This window comes from Pinus tabuliformis, chromosome 6 (assembly GCF_031772625.1).
Source record: "Pinus tabuliformis cultivar Carrire ecotype Pingquan chromosome 6, CPIR1, whole genome shotgun sequence".
In the NCBI taxonomy this organism is placed as follows: Eukaryota; Viridiplantae; Streptophyta; class Pinopsida; order Pinales; family Pinaceae; genus Pinus; species Pinus tabuliformis.
This window is the reverse complement of record NC_142292.1, coordinates 870844734-870867024: the sequence shown is the minus strand read 5'-3', so window position 1 is coordinate 870867024 and position 22291 is coordinate 870844734. Positions and strand designations below refer to the sequence as shown.

General features: G+C 35.9%; 1 protein-coding gene across 1 annotated transcript in view; it reads left to right on the top strand.

The window, feature by feature from the left end:
- LOC149261655 (MADS-box protein EJ2-like) overlaps positions 1-22291 on the top strand; it is a 284312-nt gene that overhangs the window by 196432 nt on the left and 65589 nt on the right. Inside the window, exons 3-4 of the mRNA XM_089382124.1 lie at positions 12346-12407; positions 12495-12594. Coding sequence (XP_089238250.1) covers positions 12346-12407; positions 12495-12594 — 162 coding nt within the window. The remainder of the gene's footprint in view (positions 1-12345; positions 12408-12494; positions 12595-22291) is intronic.

Below are 22291 nucleotides of genomic sequence, written 5' to 3'. Positions count from 1 at the left end.
TTTAGAATCCAAACATCTAGCCACAAATGTTGCCACTTCCTTCTTCATATTCAACCAATAGTAGAACTTCTTCACTGTTGAAAATGTCTTCTGATATCCTAGATGACTTGAATATGACTTAGGATGAAATTCCCTCAAGATAGGCTTCTTGAGCTCATTATTTTCTGGGACATAGATCATGTCCCAATATCTGACCAAACCATATGTTGTGAGATGATAGTCCACATCCTAGTCACTAGTACCCTGTTGTTGTAACATATTTCAAAGCTCTCTATACTAGTCATCTTATTGTCTTTCCTGTAAGATTTGATCCTGAAATCTTCCTCATAAGAACTCATAGTTGTTATATGATTCACCTGCACTATTCTGTTAAGAGAATCTACAACCTTGTTTTCCTTTCCCTTAATTTACCTGATATCAAAATCAAACTCAGTGATCGTGGAAAACCATCTAGCTTTCTTAGCATTCAGATTCGGTTGGTCATACAGATACCTCAGTCCACTATGATCACTCATTAATGCAAACCTCTTGCCAAGAATATAATGCCTCCATATATTCAATGCATGGATGATTGCTTCAAACTCAAGATCATGTGTCAGATAATTTTCTCGTGCTCATTCATCTTCTGTGACTCATAGCACACTACCTTTCCTTCTTGCATTAAGACTCCACCAAGTCCTCTCTTGTAGCCATTTATACACACCGCAAACTCCTTATATGTATCTCCAATCTTTAGAACTAAAGAGTTTGTCAACAACTTCTTCAATTACTCAAAACTTGTTACACATTCCTCAATCCATTAAAATTTATTACCTTGCCTCTGCAATGAGGTATTAGGATATGCAATCTGAGAGAAGTTCCTAATGAACCTCCTATAATAACCTAATAGTCCCATAAATGATCTTACCTCAGCCACATTTCTAGGAACTTCCACTCCATGATATCTCTTATCTTCTCCGGGTCCACTATTATGCCTTCCTTGGAAACAACATGTCCTAAGTAGTGTACCTCTGTCTGAAACAAACTACATTTACTAAGCTTGGCATACAACTGATTCTCTATTTGCAATATCAACATCATTGTTAAGTGTTCAACATGTTCTTCCTCATTCTTAGAATATATCAATATATCATCAGTGAATACAATGATAAACTTGTCTAGATAAGGACACAACACACTATTTATCAAGCACATGAAAGTATTTAGAGCATTATTCAAACAAAATGGAACTAAAACAAACTCATAATTCCCCTACCTGGTTTGGAAAGCAGTCTTGTATTTTTCCTCTTCTTTAATGCATACCTAATGATATCTAGATCTTATGTCAATCTTCATGAACAATTCTACTCACTTCAACTGGTCGAAAAACTCATCAATCCTCAGCAACGAATACCTGTTCTTGATGGACACTTTTTTCAAATTCATGTAGTCAATGCATAACTTGATAGTACCATCCTCCTTCTTCAAATACTACACTGGTGCACCCTAAGGTGATACACTTGGCCTAATGTATCCCTTGTCAAGCATTTCCTTCAACTGCAACTTCAAATCTACTAACTTTGGTTTGCTAATCTTGTATGGTTCATTTGATGTTGGTGTTGCCCATGGTACCAACTCATTAGAGAAGTCAAATTCTCTATGAGGCAGAAACTATGAAATCTCTTCCGGAAACACATCCTAAAATTGATGGAAGATCGGGTACCTCTTCATAACTTATGTGTCCTCAACATCCTTACCTTAATCACTAGAAATATGCACTACAAATAACACACACCCTTTTCTGTGACTACGCTTTTCCTGCATACTTTTCACCATTCTAACTGATGTAGCTTTCTTCTTTCCCTCCAATATTCTTTATCCTCCATTATCATCCAAGCATTCAATAGCTTTGTCATAGAAGACCACCTTAGTGCTGTGAAGATACAACCATTCCATACCCAAAATTATACTATATGATCCCAATGGTAGTACATTCAAATGTGTTGAGCTAGGAATACCATTCAACTCAAATACACAAGCTCTTACCCAATAATAAACTCTCTTCTTTGTACATGTAGCCAACTACACTAACTAAGATTCTACGTGCACTTCTTTATTCAAACCACACTTATCCACCAGATCAAGACTTGCATATATATAATTAGATCCAAGGTTAATAAAAATAGAAACAACTTGATCACAAATCTTACTGTCCAACTCGATAATAGATGTCTGGTGATCTCCCTGCCTGCTATCCAATGCTACATAAATCTGTTGAATGCTTTGCTCAACATCCCCAATTTTCTGAACATCTTGTGCACTGTAAATATGAGGCTATTGTAGTCACTACAACAACACCCAAATCTTGGGCATGTTCAAAATTTTGGGCCCCCCTTTGTTTGCCTCAAGTCATCAAGGTTATGATTTAGTTGTTGATTGGTTAACATCCCCATGACTTATTCTTATCAGACCCTATCGATGCACTCACCCATGCAATCGCGTGATGTATATTTCATTCAGTTGTCATTTTTTATCTTGCGCATTGACCCTACCATTGCATTAGGGTTTTGGAGGTTTGATTGCTTTCCCATGACTTTGAAGTTTATCCCTCTATAATATGCCTTTCAATCAGTGGTGGCACCATGTGTGGGCAAACAAGACTTCAATTTGGCGTTTGTTATGTTAACCATATTAAGGTCTGGGGAAAACCCTAAAATGTCAAAAGAAAGGTTCCCTCCATGTTTTAACATAATTCATATACCTCCAAGGGCACATTCTCATCGACATTGTCTAGCATCATGGGAAAAATCATTTCATATCATATTCCCCTAGGTTAGTGATTAGTTTCCCCATCTCAGCTTGTGCATAAAAGTCGTAATAATGTTATCTTTCCCTTACATCCTTATAACCCTAGGTTGACATTATTAATGATTCAATACTTCAAAGTACTCTCCATGTACTGGCGATGTCACCTTATGCATCACATGATACCAAAATTACATGCAATAAGTAGACCTGCCAAACTGTAGGAACTTTGGGTTGTTGACTCAATTTAAGGATCTTTTGTCCAACTAGTATGGTTCCCGATGCCTTACTCTGGTCATTTACATTATTCGTTGTATACAACTCAAATGGATTATTTTATTAAATTACTTATGAACTTGTCAAAATTAATTATTTATTCTACTATGTTTTTCTTTGTAGGTTTCCAAATGGGGTTTCCTTGGTTACATATTCAATGAAGAGGACAAAATTAAACAACTTGGTGAAAAGACATCACTTGGGAAGAAAGCTTATTTAAGCATAAGGTATCGAATTCATAAATGAGGGGGGCGGTCGGGGGGGGGGGGGCAATTCTTTAACGCGAGGCTGGGTGGATGTCTAAATGGAAATGGTTCATGCTTTGAAGTTAGGATCGAATATGTGAAGGCCATCACAATGCATCCAACAATCACATGAAAATAATGGTTTGATTTAAATTTTCGGTGGCCACCATAAAACCAGCACATGCTCCAAAGTAACGCATAGAATGAAAATGGTAAATGTGTGTTGTTTGGTTATTGTGAAAGATCTTATAAGAGAGGGGGCAACGATTTTCTTTTGAGGATGACAACGTTTTTGGGCTGCATCTTTGAACGAAATCCTCAGCAGGAGATCAAAGCCTAGGTGACCATTCGGTATAATAGTGGTATATTGCAAATATATGACCGAAATAAATACCAAGGAAGTGCTTCCTTTCGCAAAAGCATGAAGTTCCAGATTTGTGTAGCGTTAGAAGAATGCAACATGGTGTATTGTCCAAAGGGCAATGTCATTCGTCTACATGCATCACAGGGTAAGGTAATGCGACCAACACATATGGCATACATATAATCACTCAAAGCTTTTGGATGCCCAAAAGGCCGTATTTGTTTGCATCAAATCAAGGTGTGGCAGGCCTTCATCCACGTGGAATAACTCAGACAACACATTTCGCCAACATATATTGTGACTACGATCATTAAAGGAGCAAGAGATAAAATGTGTTAACGCCTCTTAGTTGTGAATCGATGTTTCCAAGGTTGCTGCAGACCCCTAGCCACAAAAGAATACAATCATCACTCTTTAGGCTGCGTTCACGCTCCCTGAGTCGCATTACTGGTGTCCGGTTGGGATGAGCTTAAATCGATTGCAGATTCCCAGAATATTCTGGAATCCGACGGACATGGGCGTAGTCACTAGGATCATTAAAGGAGCAACAGATAAAATGTGTTAACGCCTTTTAGTTGTGAATCGATGTTTCCAAGGTTGCTGCAGACCCCTAGCCACAAAAGAATACAATCATCACTCTTTAGGCTGCGTTCACGCTCCCTGAGTCGCATTACTGGTGTCCGATTGGGGTGAGCTTAAATCGATTGCAGATTCCCAGAATATTCTGGGATCCTACGGACATGGGCGCAGTCAAAAAATGGACCACGCCCATTTCCGTCAGAATCCCAGAATATTCCGGAAATCTGCAATCGACTTGAGGATGGTGTGGTTGTTATGTTCGCATTACAATACAATGACTTCCCATCCTTCTTCCTGCAGGATGGATAATATAGTGAACCACCAGCAGAATCTGAGGTAAGTGGACATTGGTATCAACTTGGCTCTCGCTAAGGGGATATACTTGTTGATCATCAAATAACGAGGAGGAGTGGTGGCTCTTATTTGAAGATTGAGATCGTTGGAGGCTCTCTGGTTGCGCTGGTCCAAGCACAACGCCAGGCAGTGGTGAGAAAGGTTGTGGAATATTGTATGTTTAGATTGAAAGACTTGTAGTCTACAGAACACCCACACCTGTATACGATTGTAGTTATGGTAAAGATCCATTTGGAGATGTTGCAGTTTGTGAAGCTTACCAGGTCGACTTTTGGCAAATATATGGGAGGAAAAAGGAGCTTCTTGACAATGGAAAAAATTATCTCATATAGGGTTCAACAGGCAGGAACATCATGCATGCGAGGGGAAGATAACCCAAGATGGACAGTCGTAGAGTCGCATGTATAGTTTCATTGTGATGCGATCATGTGACCTCTCTCAAGGTCGAACCATCGCATTACAAAGCTTCAGAAAATCACCAAGATGCGACCGTCGTTGAATTGCGACTTTAAGCTTCAGAAAATCACCAAGATGCGACCGTCGTTGAATTGCGACTTTGTGACCTACTCGGTGACTGTGATAGCAAGCATTTCTCTCACCTCTCAGGTTTGTGGCAGCGATGGGGGTCGAGCTCCATTACATACTTTGGTAGGAATCATTGCAAGAGCGCATGTTCCCATGTGATAGTGCCTTGAAACAACACCATGCGTTATGGATCCTAGGAGTGCACTGAACATCGAATGAACTTTTGCAAGGCATGCAAATATGAGCGAAGTGCACCAGAAATAAAGATTTGACACGTAGATTTTGAAGGAGGTATAACCAAATGTAAGAGTGCATGAAACCAAATACTGTTGGGATATATTGCGACGTGTTTGGTTGTTAGGCAGTAATTGGATAATGGGGGCAAGTGGCATTAACACATACATGGTGCAGTACTCAACAAATTCAAGTCATAAAGTCGCAGTCATAAGCTTTGGTAGTAGCCAGAAAATGTCACGGGGCTGACTATGCGACTCCTCGCAGGGTCGCTAAGTCGCAGAATTGCTCTGAGAAGATTTGGTGGATAGTGTAACCAATCATGCTCCCTATGAGGCCCCCACAGGTCACATTTTCTTCCATGAGTCTATATTTAAAATGTCTCGATCACATGATCATGAGGAGGAAGGTCATATGGAGGGACGCCAAATTAAGTTCCTAGGAAGTGACATTTTCTTTAATTTTTTTGGTGCCCTGTATTGATGTGACACTTCTCAAGAGCTTGAAAGCGGAAAGACACTGCCTAATACAAATAGGTCTTGCTAGTTTCCTTACCCATCCTTGATCTGGATATCCACCTTGTAATGGGCATAAGGGACATTTTCGATTGTGCACTATCTAAGGGGACATAAAGCATTGGAATGCAATACTTTTTTGGAAAAGAACTAAATCTAAGGACAACTAATCACGTTCTCCTCACACCGTTTTCTAGAGCATCAAATGTGAGAAGTTGATTTGTGAAAGCAAGGAAGAAGTTAGGAATTGGATTCGACATGATTAAACTCATGAAGAACAGTATGGAAAATAGGATACCAATGAAATAATTATGGCATAGAGGAGTGGGCTATTCCGTTATAGATCTCCTAGAGAAAACTACATCAGCACATTCCCTTGAATCGAAGATGTTGATGCAAGTTAGGGCAACAAAACTACGTTTAACACTTGTCCTATAGATGATTACAAGCCCATAGATGAAAACATGGTTGAAGAAACTTAAGGAGACCCTATAAAAGCCATTCACTCTGACAACACAATTGCACCAAATGGGACACTATAGGGGGGTCAATTAATGTTTTCTATTTCATTTGATTGTGTTTTAATGTTTTCTTTGTTGGACACTAGGCATAACAATTGAAATTTTCTTGCAGGTGGAAGAAAAGGAACAATGATGTTGAGCTAGGTGAAGGGATTAAGACTTCCCGTAGAAGTCTCAACGAGGGCTTCAACAAGATAGAAATTGGATCCATTCAAGGCCTTGAAATCTGGTGGCAATGTCAAGAATGCAACAATAGAAGATGATTGGATGAAAGCGAGGCACAATAGCAAGAAGTTCAATCATTCATGCAAGTCTCCATGGTCTCAAAGAAATGTTGTCAATAAGAAAAAACTCTAGGATTTCTAAAAAGTTCTCTTTTTTCCTCACATTCTCTCTTCTATCAATATGAAAATGATCTCATTATGGTGTCAACAATTATGCTCAGATCAAATTAAACATGTACTAAGCAATAGGCATGAGAGAGCAGTGAGGGAGTTCAAGAGTCATGAGCGCAGGTCAAGGGTCATGGTAGGTGAACAATCACCTCATCTTCATAAATGTGCCCTCATGTCTAATTGTTAATGGGGGGGGATTTTAGCATGTGAGTTGAGGCTATGATTAGATAGTTGATTTGTGCTTGAGAGCTAGAGGCACTTAACTCTTAGAAGCTAGTAGAATGAGTTGTAGTGAAGCTAGGATGTTGCATTGGGCAATGATATGAGCAACCCATGTTCCACTGTTGGGATTTGACCAATTGAAATATATGTACTTGAGTTTCAGTAGCATTAATAAGATTTTCTTCATGTTCAGCATTGATTCCCATGCTTACTCATGCTGGTTCTATTGGTTGTGTGACATTTTCACTATATTTGTATGTGTGCTTTCATACACACAATATGTTATAGACTATTTCATAGTTGTTGCATGTATGCTTTTTCTTTTGAACCCATGTTTACTTGTTTCTCACCATGTCGATTATCTATTTTGAAATGATTTGTGATTAACTTATGGAATATTCTTGTTCATGTATGTCTAATTGGGTTTTAGATCACTGGTCCCTCTCATGACATACTCCTTCTTATTGTTGTTGAGACTTTCTTGTACCCCTTTCTATAGTTTTTCTATCTTGGGCTAATTTTGTTTCATTTTTTGGGAATTTCATCCTTGTCCCCACTCGGACACCTTCTCATTTGACAACCAATATCAGAAAAATTCATGGTTGTAGCTAGGCCTACATACCAGATGGGGATCCTATCCCAAACGGTATGAGGTCTAATTAGGAGTTCACATCGGGGAGACCCCCTAGCTATTGGCAGTACATTCCAGCCCTTCAACAGGCCTACCACCCTGGTTCTTCAAAAAATCTTTCTAGAGATTTTCCTTACCACATGTCCAACACTGCAACCATCCCTTACCATCACCTTTAATTTGATATTCTCCAAGCTGAGGTCCACTAAACTTCTTGTAAGGTGCAACATTTTCTTTTTCTCCTGCATCATGAGGTTTTATTTACTTTGGATGACATTTACCTTTAGCCTTTTTTGTCCCTTTCCATCCTTGTTGAGACTATGTCTTACACTTTGATTTCTCATAACCGTGCTTCAATTTCCCAATTACTTCTTCAAGTGAACAACGCTCGTCGTACTCAATCCGATCTCTAAATGCTAATGGAAATCCATTGACAAATCTCTGAACTTTGGAATTTTCTTCCGTAAGATACAGTACATACCTCAACAGCTCCAAGAACTTGGTCATAGACTCCTCATATGTCATCGACCCCATCTTTAGTTCATAGAATTCCTTGGCTTTGTTGTCATAGTACCTCTCTGACAAATATTTCTTCCTCAAAAGTTTCTTGAATTCATGCCGAATCAACTCCTCTGCCTTGATGTCTCTAACTCACTTCACATCTTCCCATCATATTTCTCCACCTCTAGGATTTACCATATATCCCGCCATTCACCAGCCAAGGATTCCTAGGACCAACGAGGCTCCACCCTATATGCTTTACCATATATCGTGTCATTCACAAGTCGAGGATTCTAAGGCCTAACAAGGGCATACACAATCAGGCTTTACGACAATCCCACCTTCACGAGTCCAAGGATTCCTAGGACTTGTGTTTCTCCCTTGATACCACCCCACTCAGTTTTGAAAAACCATCTAACAAATCATCTCAACCAAAACAAGAGAACCCCATCACTCCATGGCTATCTGAAAATGGAAAAGCGAGGTTGAAAACCACTATTAGACCTGACAAGACCCATGCCAATGACAACAAGAGAACCAAAAACACACATGCATGTACCATGCATGTCAAAACTAGCAAGGAAATCATACACGCAACTCGATACCTGCAAGTAATACCACTGTAGCTACTTGAACACCTCTCTTCCTTGCTTGATCCTTGCTTCCTCTTGCTTTCTTGGCTTTCCTTTGCCTTCTTTCCCCAATGCTAGAATGTTCCAAGAATACTCTAAGTGTCCAAGAGTATGACATAGAGAGAAAATAGAGAGAGAGAGAGATCCAAAACTGAAGTAACAAAAGGTTGTGAAGTGATCATGAGAAGCATTTTTATTAAAGAAGCCTCTATTTTCTTCTTTTTCCATTATTTTCTTTCATTTTCCTCCTCACATGCAACCTGTGACCTTTCACCTTCCTTTTCTCCTAATTTCCATTATTTTCATAAATAAAATGCCAATTAATTTTATTTTTCCTTTTCAATGCCTTTTCCATTTCGTTTACCAATTTTCTTAGCCATAATAAACCAAATTAACACCCACTCTAGGATGTTTTGCCCAAAATTCAGCTTGGAATATGTGTCCCATGACCTTGGTTATTATTTTTCCTTCATTAACTTTATTACATGGATTTTTTACTAAGGTTGTTATAGGTAGCAAACCTAACAACCTCTAGCTAGCATGCTCACATCCCCCGTAAGCTCCTATCTTGATCAACCATAGATGTTCAAGAGTCTTGTGGCTTCAAGAGATTTGTTTCCCTCGCGAGTCTTCCAGGTACCCTTACAAGCTCTCATTCAGGGACATTGTGTTAGAAATTGTGGGAGGACCGAATTTGAGGAACCATGGGGTAACAATAAACCCTCATATCCCCCAAAATTATGGGCCTTTTGAGAATGTTTTTGGTAATCAACATGGTTTTTGAACTAAATAGCAATGAAATCTTGGGAGAATTGATATACCTCATTTTTCTTTATCCAAGCTGAATAAACCCACTAGTTCAACTCTAATGTAGAATGTCATAAACCATTTGTATATTACCATGACTAATTTTTAGTAATGTGAGTAGGTTTGCAACCACACTCTAAAAACTCTATCATGAAAACCTCTTCCAATTTGTCTATGATATATGCAGTAGAAAAATGTGGGTTCAAAGATACTAGTGTAGAGAGTTTTACATATGACTACATACTTTAAAGAACAAGACTTTAAGGATGAAAGCGCTCTATTTTGTGCTAGTCCTTGCTGTCAACTATAAATTGAGAATTTTGTATTTACAGATGTCGTAGTAAAATAATAAATAATTTTCATAAATTGATTACATGTAAACAAAAGCTACTCTAAATTATAGCAATCTCATGCATGAACTTCAATTTTTTTCGTTATATATATTATAAACCCAATAAAATTCAAATCAATAATTAACATTTTTTCTATAAAATACTTTCACCATGATTTGTAATCCTACATTAATATTATAACCCTTTAAAATTAAGACTAACCCAAAATTTTCTATGGCATCAACCATTTCCTCAAACTTTCTTTCTCAAGTCATTTTTTCAAAAAAAACTAACATGCATTTTACAATTTCCCTCATCTAGGATACATTAGATACATGCCATTGAAGACATTACGTTAATCTACAAAGCCCATAAGTAATGGTAGCAATAATGGCTCCATTTATTATGGTCAAAACATTTAGAGATACGAATCCTTGGTCCTTGACAATGACAACAACATTCTTCACACTTTGGCCAAATAAACCCTTAAAAATGTCTCTTAATTTCGTCATCACCGTGGATGGAATTTCCACGGAGAACCATTACTTAATTTCACCTTTATAAATTGACCTCAATCATGTGCTTTATCACTGAGGTGAGTCAAGACCTTATAAGGAATAATGCTTCATCTTGCTCTACTTAGAGGCATTACAAACATGCCAATTCATCTCTTGGCATTGAAAACCATGTTCTGAGTATTGAGAATTTATGGCCACTTGATTCTTCATGACATTCTTGTGAAACATAAAATCAGTCATAAAAATTCTCACAAATATATACATTAATATTATTTCCTACCTTTTAAATTGGAATATTTTTTAGCATATCCTAAATTCAAGTTCAAAAATGAAAATTTTTGATTGGACTAAAAAAATTATATCACTAAATTACAATTATAATTGAGATAAAAACTTCCACGTGTTTAACATAAACTTTTACTTTTTTGGTCGGGTCAGTATATGTATCTACATAGGAAAAAGAACTCAAACATTTTCACATCAATTTTTTTTAGGTATATGCCTCGATAAAGTCTTATATGTGAAGTTTTATTTTACTCATTAGTAAAGAGAAATATTTATCAATTTAAGATATATTTTGGAATTTTTTTTACAAGAAATTTAAACTGTTAATTATAGCTCAATTAAATTGTTTTATTAATAACTTAATTTTAAGGTTATAATGAATGCAGACATCAAATTAATATATGAAATATTTGTATATAAAAAATTGGTATATGAGAGATCATTTGTCTGTTGAATAAGGGACACTTATTTTTAACAATTTGACTACTAAAACATACTAAGAAATGCATGTTTTTCATTCTTAGGTCCATTCAAATTATACTATTTTGCTAACACTGTTTTACTAATTTTAATTATATTTAAAAATAAAAATTAATAAAAATAAAAATAATTATTGGTATTATTATTTATATAGATTGATAATTCAATTTTATTACTATTGGTTTTGGGAAAATAATCATTATAGTCTTTGTTTTTTAATTATATATATATGAATCAATAATTAGGCTAATCTCATACACACGTGATATGGGGTCGATTCCAGCTACTAGCATTATAACCTCTATATGCCTATATATACCTTTTCTGCAAGTATAGATAAATTGAGAGATTTGAACATTAAACCTCATAACACATAGCACTTTGTTTTCACTAACATCATTAATTAAACACTTTGTTTTCACTAACATCACTAATTAAACTGCACAAAAAATTAATAATAATTTAAAATAAAATTATTATATTTTTTTTTGATAATATATATAATTTTTTGATATATATATAATTTTAATTTTAATAATATAAAAACGTTTGACGCATATCGTCCTGGCACAGAAAGTGTTACAAACAAATGCATTTCAATGTATTTTCGTGAAAGATGATTTAAAGAAATTAAGGTGTCAGTTTTAAGGAGACTTTAAACCGACGGTATAACTCATTAAAAATAATATATTAAAAATATTATTTCAATGGGTTTATATTACTATTTATAGATAATGATTATGAAATAATAATTATAATTATTTCATAGAATTTTTTATTTTTGTATTTTAAAGAATGTGTATTTGTTATAGGGTGTTTGGGAGGGTTTAATGATAATTTTTTCACCTAGGTTTCAGTTGCATGATATGATTATATTGTATTTTGTCTTACAAGTTAAAACAAAAACGTCAAAAGTGACGATAGAAGGATTTCTCTTTAATTCCCTAATATTGTTTAATATCAAATTTATTAGAGTTACAATTCAACTTTCATTATTCCTTCTGATTGCTGTTTAGTCTTAAAATGATTTAGTAATTCAGAGTTTAGCAATTTATTCTTCATGGTTTTTTTTTGCAGTAAGATTTATTCTTCATGGTTACTTACGAGTGATGTTTAACATTGAGAAGTTTATTTGGTAAATGCAGAATTCAGACATTGAGTTAATGCATCTAAAAGAAAAGGTTGACCGCTTACAAAAATCCAGAAGGTAATGTTTTTGACGAAAATAAATGACAACTTCTTCTTCTTCTTTCACATTTAAACCATTTAATTTTAAATGCTAAGTTGCGTGCAGGCATCTTTTGGGTGAAGACCTTCATCAACTAGGTGCTACGGATCTGCAACATTTAGAACAACAGCTTGAAGAAGCGTTAGAAAAGGTCACATCAACTAAGGTATTTAAACTCAGTTGTAATATTTTGAAATCATACTTCATACTTCAAATTTTAGTGAGGATATGCGATATTATTGGTAAACATCAAATATTTAGTGATAATATTAATATTAGTGAAATTTTAAATAGTAATAAAAAAATTATTTTATTTTTTAAAATTAATAAACTATAGTTTCAAATTTATATTATAATAATCGCTTATATCTTTATAGTTTCAAATTTATATTATAATAATCACTTATATCTTTAAAAAAATTAAAATGTGTGAAATAATTAATATAAAGTATAAGGATCTTGTTATATTTATTTATGAGAATATATTCATGATAATGATTAGCATCTATGGATATTGAATTCGGTTTATGACATTAAAATGATAAGGAATTTCTCATTTTTTTCAATGGTTTTATATATGCTCTTAAAAAGTAATAATTAAAGTATTATTTTTGTTTTAGTGTTAGAGAAGGTTAGGAAGGGAAGTAATTTTATAAATGTAATAAAAAAACTTTTGGTATCACAAATAAGATAGAGCTTTTCATTCTAGTATATTTTGGAAAGTATTCGCTGTCTAATTTTACTATTGATAATCCCAAAATTGGTACTTATTTCAACATTGTTCATTTCCTTCTTTACATTAATCAAACTGAAAAGATGTTTTTTATCTTCTATGATTAATCAACTCTTTATAATATCATATTTTCCATTTCCCTCCAACTTTTTATCACACCATAATTTTTCCTTAAATGTAGGTGTAATAATATTTCTAATGTTACTCTTATTCTATTTTTTTTTTGCTTGCTATGGTTTACTCAAAACGTCACATCCTTTTCTCATCCTAGTTTGAGTCAAAGCTATTTTTTTTAGATTTTGAAGCAATTTTTGGAAGCACACAATTTTTCATTTCATTTAAACTTTCTTATACATTAGGTACCTAGTCATATTCATGCTCTTAATGGAAAAAGAATCATTTTTAACAAGATTTTCGTAGTGACCCCTTTGTCTATGGAGTCACATGGATAGTTTTACGGGCCTTAATTTTTTTAGGATGGATTTTGGTTCATTTTTGAAACATGGCTTTTTCAACCCATGGTTTTCTCATTTTTACCAAGGATATAATGTTTTTATTTTTTTTGGTAAACGAATAAAGTTTTGGAGACTATAAGATCTTGTATGCTATATTACAAATGGTGAAGTTAAAACAATGAGAGATAGTGGTGTGCCTTTAAATAATTGTTAGTTTTCCCTGTTAATAGATTTTAGGGTAAGTCTCCAAGTATTTTGTATGATTTCTATCATTTACTTTTCTATTTTACAGTGAAATTGTGTATGCATTACTTGATTGTAAAGATTTAAAAATTATATACCTAAATGATAATTAGGCCAACACAACCTACTTATTTCAAACAAAATGCATGCAATTGATTTCGTGTGATTATAATTATTATTTTCCTATATTATGATTAATTTTTTCTAAGTTGTTCTTAGCCTTATTAAACTTGTCAATAACATTTTCATCAGAATTTATTTTACCATCCCTCTATCAAATTTTAACTCTCCCAAACAATGGTAGCTCAAACATTAGACTTGGTCTTTACCTCTTTCATTGTGGCTTCCTATCCATATTCTATTCTTTGTTTCTAAAATATCTAGATACAGCTTTTCTAAAACATTGGGGTTAATCATAATGGTTCTATAGTGAATGAGATTTCATTTATCCCCAATTTTAGAAATAGGTACAATGAGGTGTTGTATCTAGGGCTTGGAGGCTTCCTCATGACTGCTAAATTGAAGAAATTTAGTATGTGAGTGATGAAGATTGGCCCTCCAATTTATAAGATTTTAACTTCGTAACATTTGATGTCATTAGATTTTCCATTTTTTATCTACTTAACCCCCAACTCTATGTCTTACATATATGAAAGGTCATCCTTTATAAAAAAAGATTAGAATGATGTCCATAGAACTAGGGGACTTATAAAGTTTTTTATGTAAGAATTGCAATTTTTTAAGGGAATCATTTTATTTTCTTTAATTTTACAAGTCTAGGAATTCTTAGGATAAATTTTATATAGGTGTAGAAGTTATTCTTTCTTTTTGTTAGTATGACACATTTTACCCCTCTTAATTAGGGATTTGCACATGTATATGCTATCGAGTATGAAAGACTCATTGGAAGCATCCATAATGGTTTTTGTAGCAATATGACACTCATCATCATATCATTGTTGGTTGTCGCATTTTTTTTACATAAAACCTTGATGGGGAACTTGTTATACAAGTAGAAAATGTTTCCATAAAATTATGATAGCGATTTTTTATGTTTTCCTAATAAGATAACACATTTAATTTATTTTAAACCTTTTAAGAAAATATTATCTGCATTTTTCAGAAATCAAATGCCTTTGATTGTTAGAATTTTCCTCAATGGATATTTTATGCATGTCAAAGTTTAGGATTAGGGTTAAAGGTATATTATCATAGTCAAATTCATGGCCATTTAAAAGGTAAAAATTTGCAATTGTGTTTGGGTACTACATAATGACACATTCTCAAATTGCTTCCATGATATCACCATTGAAAAATTCTTTTAAAATTGAATCATATAGAATATCACTCAAATGCGGTAATATAGTGCATAACTATGCTAATTTGGCATAATTTTAGCTACCATAAAAATGATGAGTTTTGTGTTCAACATGAGCATAAACTATTTTAGTAAAAAAAAAAAAATTGATTTAGCCATTATAATCATTTGTACATTGTTGGAAATACTGGGGGGGGGAGTGTGAATCAGTATTCCTTTTCAATTGTTATTTTTACCAGTTAACTCATTTATATTTAGAACACAAAATGAACAATAGGAATAAATGCTTTTATTAATATAATCTTTACAATAAATCAGATACAATATATATAAGGCTCCAATCTATTGCCAAGCACCAACTTGGTCTTTTGTGAGGCTCCAACCTCTAGGGCACCAACCTTGTGTTTAGGAGCACCAACTCCAAGGACACCAATCCTTCCAATTCTGAGGCACCAACCCCAAGGGCTCCAACCCTATCTTGTCAAGGCACCAACCTTGTTTGTTTGAGGCTCCAACCTTCAGGGCACCAACCCTCTGGGCTCCAACCCACTGCTATATTTTGTCTAGATATGTTTGATAGTAATTCTCTGCTCCCAAAATCTTCTTCACTAAATTCTGTCAATCTACAACTTCACTGTAGTCTCCATGCTACATCATCAATGACAACTTGTCTTCATATGAAGGAGTCTTCACAACTCTTCATATTGCCCACACAGAGTCTACAAAGTTACCTCATGATGATTTCAAATAGCCATCATGATCTACAATAGTCTTCACACAACTTCAATGTGTCTACAATGAATTGCACTAAGCTCTGCACAAAAACAACTCTCTGTTTCAAGCCTCTGTTCTCACTGTCATGGTAAATGATTCAGGAGTGATTGTTGGGGTATCTTACTTCCAAGGGACAAACTCACAAATGCTTCAATGTTGGTGTTGTCTACTGCTCTATTCAATTGATGACAGATAAAGACTTACTTGGTTGGTTCGAGGTCAAACAGATCTTAGTCTTCCATTAGCCCTTTTGGCTTCCTTCTGTCCTGTTGGACCTTCGGCTTCCTTCTATCTTGTTGGACCTTTAGCTTCCTTCTGTCCTTCTGGACCTACGGCTTCCTTCTATCCTACTGGACCTATAGCTTTCTTTGTTTCTTCCAATTCACAATATGTGAACCTTTTCTTGTTCTCTGTTATAGATGCCTGATACGCCTGACCTTTGGCTTCCTTTTTCACTTGATTGATCTCCAGCTTCCTCTATGCTCACTCGACCTTTTGGCTTCTCGACCTTCAACTTCTCGATCTTTAGCTTCCTCTGTCTCTTCGAGTTCACCAATACTCAAAAGACACATTCATTTGGAAGAGAGGCCAAATTACAATAGATGTTGCATGTTAGAATTATATCAGAGAGGCCCTTTCATCCACAAACTTAATTATTCACAGAAATCACATCACAAGAGAGGTTATACCCATATTGGAGATCCCACGTGCCACGTCATTCTTTTAATCGCAATTGCAACTTCTGAAGGTCTTTTACAAGTCATGCCCATAACATACTCTGTCTTCCGATATCAACATCATCGATCTTCACATATCAACATAGTTAAAACCATATAATGGGTGGTCCCACCTACCACATCATCACCTTAATCACAATCGGCGGTTTACCATCGTTACATTTCTTCAAGACTTGCGATATGTGACGGATGCGATATTCCAATAAGCTTCTTTTGATAAATCAATCGGGTCCACAACTTTATCACAAACGATGGTTTTAACATGTCATCCCTTTTGAACTTTTCGATTCAACGGATGTAATATTTGATTAATTTATGTCATAGTGGTGCAATCGGGTCCACCATAATATCACAATCACAATTTTTATAGTGACATCCATTTATGAATTGTGATATGAAAGTTCTGACACAGCGGATGCGATATTATAATAGGGTGTGTTATAATGGAGCAATCGAGTCGATAATAATATCGCAATCAGAGGTTTTAATGTGACAAGGCTTTAAACACTTGCAATATGGTGGATGTGATATTTCTTTAAGATGTATTATAATGGCGTAGCTGGTCCATAATGTATCTCAATTGATGGTTTGCGGGACTTCGACTGGCACATGGATTAACAATGGCCTTAACCCCCGCAATTGACCGTGATCTAAGGGTTGACTATGAGATCGACAACTAAGATTAAGTGCGGGACTTCAGCCACAATTAAGGAAGTCCGTACTTTCCTACCCCCACTCTTCCGATATGTTGACTCCTCTAATACTTTGCAATACTCCTCCGATAACATTGTTTATACACCTCCGATATGTTGACTCCTCTAATACTTTGCAATACTCCTCCGATAACATTGTTTATACACCTCCACCGATGTGTTCCTCTTTACTTCTCGTGGCTTCCAATGACCTCTTCTGATAGCTCTTCTTTGACTACTCATGTTCTTTACTTCCAATGGCTTCCCTGATGGCTTTGCTCCTTGGCTTCTTGCTCCTATTTCTTCACAGATCTGGTCTACTTCTCCTTGGCTTCATATCATCATTTAGTATCCTAGAAAATTGCCATATTGACATCAATGACAATCTAGATCAACAATCTCCCCCTTTGTCGTTGATGGTAATATTCTTCTTCTCTCCCCATTTGACATCAATGGCAAAGGAGTGCACATGGACTCCCCCTATCGAGCTGCTTCCCCTATCAAACTGCTTTTGTTCTTTATGAATAGTATATCTTCATGGGTATGTTACTCCCCCTGTCATATTGTTCTTCTTTTTACTCAAGATAGAAGGATTGATGCCTTAATATCAACTAGCACATTATCCCTTGTTCATGTCAAAAAAAGCTTTATCATGGCTTCAACAATGCTTAAAGATGCTCCACTTCAATGCTTCCAAACAGATTCCAAATAGCCATACACCAAATGTTCAAGTCCAAGTTTTTATGCTTCAATCCATATTCTGTTGTCTCCACAGTCAGAATTAAGAGGCCTTCATAGTCTGAATCAAGAGAAAATGCCACTGAAATTGTCTTTCTTGCTATCTCTCTTTAGATCCGAGTTCCTTTGTATCTTTGTGCTTCTCCTTAAGTCACTGAGCTATATTCGACTACACAACATTATCCTTTTTATAGTCCTTTTGATGAGCCATCTTTTCCTTGTGTTCTTGTAAAAATCTCTGCAAGTTATCTCCACTAGCATATTTTGATATCCCATCTGTGACTGTCTTTTAAATTCTTTTTACTGATTGGCATCTTTTTGCAATGCTTCAGTTTTGTTAGATGCTAACAACTTCTTTTGCTTCAAGCTTCATTCCCAGATGTATCTGTTTGTTTGAAGGTTGCCTCTATTTGTGTTCATAATTTACCTGTTCTCACATTAAATCCCTGAGTCGAGACATAAACTTTTGTAATAACAGCAACATAGTTATTTGCCCTATTTCTCTAGTATTAGATAACCTTCTCTGTTTCTCCAATTTCTACTTAGTGATCAAGTGGAAAACATCTTCAACAACAGTCCAAAGAATAGTTAAGAGATCATGTTCTTCAATGGAGTGCTTCTGAGAAATGATCTTTATTAAAGAATGATTGTTAATATAGCTCAATAAGGATTTCATAAGGACCCTTTCACGAATAGCTTCTGCAATAATGATCAAGAATCACAGGCTCCCCCTAACTGTATGCATGATCTTCCTTTTGGCAAAATCCCATCATCAAACACTCAAAATATCAAGAATATCTTCATCAAGTCAATAACATGTGTTGTTGTTTGGAGGGTTTAGGAGATTTTTTAGATTGTATTTGCTTTCTTCTCCATACTTGTGTAACTTTCTTTTCTGGCATGGTTCTAGCTTGAGAAGGTGCCCAAATAAAGTTACAATTACGTGCCATATGACCAATGTTTTGACACTTGAAGCATTCTATGTTGTTCGTGAATAAGAATTCATGACTTCTTCTTGCAAGATTGTTCCTCGAAGATTGTTGGGGACCATAATATCTATCTTTATGATATGACCTACAATCTTTTTCCATGTGTCCAAAGTTTGTACAAAAATAACAATGCTCCTTTTGAGTGAAGGTCATGAAGTTTATCTGATATACCCTTCGCTGATGAACATCTTCCTAAATTGTTCATTATAGAATCTGGTAGCCCATTCAAGATTGCCTTCATTTCTTTTGCATTGCACTCCATGGATTCTCTATTGATCATGTTATCAGTAATTACTGATTCCCATACTTCAATGCCTTGAGTCTTTAAGCAATTCCTCATTCTTGCTTCCCATATATCAAAATTTCCATTCAACCATGGAGCCTCCACAAATTGATTTACTTCTATTTCGGTGGTAGAGGGAGACACATCTTTAGGAGGATTGGAGACTTTCTTCCTTGGCTTCGCCATTTGTGTTCTAATGATCAACCTTCAAGCTGTTAGGCTTTGAGTGAAGGTACTGGCTCTGATACCAATTGTTGGAAATACTGGGGGGGGGGGGGGTGGTGTGAATCAGTATTCCTTTTCAATTGTTATTTTTACCAGTTAACCTATTTATATTTAGAACACAAAACGAACAATAGGAATAAAATCTTTTATTAATATAATATTTACAATAAATCAGATACAATATATATAAGGCTCCAATCTGTTTCCAAGCACCAACTTGGTCTTTTGTGAGGCTCCAACCTCTAGGGCACCAACCCTATCTTCTCAAGGCACCAACCTTGTGTTTAGGAGCACCAACTCCAAGGACACCAATCCTTCCAATTCTGAGGCACCAAATCCAAGGGCTCCAACCCTATCTTTTCAAGGCACCAACCTTGTTTGTTTGAGGCTCCAACCTTCATGGCACCATCCCTCTAGGCTCCATCCCACTGTTATATTTTGTTTAGATATGTTTGATAGTAATTCTCTACTCCCAAAATCTTCTTCACTAAATTCTATCACTCTACAGCTTCACTGTAGTATCCATGCTACATCATCAATGCCAACCTGTCTTCATATGAAGGAGTCTTCACAACTCTTCATATTACCCACACAGAGTCTGTAAAGTTACCTCATGATGATTTCAAATAGCCATCATGATCTACAATAGTCTTCACACAACTTCAATGTGTCTACAATGAACTACACTAAGCTCTACACAAAAAAAACTCTCTGTTTCAAGCCTCTGTTCTCACTATCATGGTAAATGCTTCAGGAGTGATTGTTTTTGTATCTTACTTCCAAGGGACAAACTCACAAATGCTTCAACACTGGTGTTGTCTACTGTTCTCTTCAACTGATGACTAATAAAAAATTACTTGGCTAGTTCGAGGTCAAACAGATCTTCGTCTTCCACTGGCCCTTTCGGCTTCCTTCTTCTTGCTGTGACCTTCAGCTTCCTTCTGTCCTACTAGATCTTCGGCTTCCTTCTATCCTACTGGACCTTCGACTTCCTTCTGTCCTGTTGGACCTACCACTTCCTTTTGTCCTGCTAGACCTACAGCTTTCTCTGTTTCTTCCAGTTCACAATATGTGAACCTTTTCTTGTTCTCTGTTATAGATGCCAGATATACCTAACCTTTGGCTTCCTTTTTCACTCGCTTGATCTTCGGCTTCCTCTATGCTCGCTTGACCTTTTGGCTTCTTGACCTTTGAATTCTCGATCCTTGGCTTCCTCTGTCTCTTCGAGTTCACCAGTACTCAAAAGACACGTTCATTTGGAAGAGAGGCCGAGTTACAATAGATGTTGCATGTTAGAATTGTATCAGAGAGGCCCTTTCATCCACAGACTTATTTATTAACGAAAATCGCATCACAAGAGAGGTTATACCCATATTGGAGATCCCACGTGCCATGTCATTCCTTTAATCGCAATTGCAACTTCCGAAGGTCTTTTACAAGTCATGCCCATAACATACTCTGTCCTCTGATATCAACATCATCGATCTTCACATATCAACATAGTTAAAACCATATAATGGGTGGTCCCACCTGCCACATCATCACCTTAATTGCAATCGACGATTTACCATCGTTACATTTTTTCAAGACTTGCGATATATGACGGATGCGATATTCTAGTAAGCTTCTTTTGATAACTCAGTCGGATCCACAACGTTATCATAAACGACGGTTTTAACATCTCATCCCTTTTGAACTTTGCGATTCAACAGATGTGATATTTCATTAAGTTATGTCATAGTGGTGCAGTCGGGTCCACCATAATATCGCAATCATAGTTTTTACTGTGACATCCATTTATGAATTGTGATATGAAAGTTCTGACATAGCGGATGCGATATTTTAATAGGGCGTGTTATAATGGAGAAATCGGGTCCGTAATAATATTGCAATCGGAGGTTTTAACGTGACAAGGCTTTAAACACTTGTGATATGGCAGATGCGATATTTCTTTAAGATGTATTATAATGGTGCAGCGGATCCACGGTGTTATCTCAATTGATGGTTTGTGAGACTTCGACTGGCACATGAATTAACAACGGCCTTAACCCCCGCAGTTGACCATGATCTAAGGGTTGACTATGAGATCGATGGCTAAGATTGAGTGCGGGACTTCAACCACAATCAAGGAAGTCTATACTTTCCTACCCCACTCTTCCGATACGTTGACTCCTCTAATACTCTACAATACTCCTCTGATAACACTGTTTATGCACCTCTACCAATGTGTTCCTCTTTGCATCTCATGGCTTCCAATGACCTCTTCCGATAGATCTTCTTTGACTGCTCTTGTTCTTGACTTCCAATGGCTTCCCTGATGGCTTTGCTCCTTGGCTTCTTGCTCCTGTTTCTTCAGGGATCTGCTCTGCTTCTCCTTGGCTTCATATCATCATTTAGTATCCTAGAATATTGCCAAATTGACATCAATGACAATCTAGATCAACAATCTCCCCCTTTGTCTTTGATGGCAATATTCTTCTTCTCTCCCTAGCCAAATAAGTTGATGAAAATTGACCTCGAACCAGCCAAGAAAATTGATGGAAAATTGGGTTTACTTAGGAAGATATGGTCAGCTCCAATTGATATTCCATAGTACCAATCGTTTGCAACACGTTGTAAGGACCATAATACTTGGGTGATAATTTATTATCCTTCTTAGCTTACTCGAAGAACTTA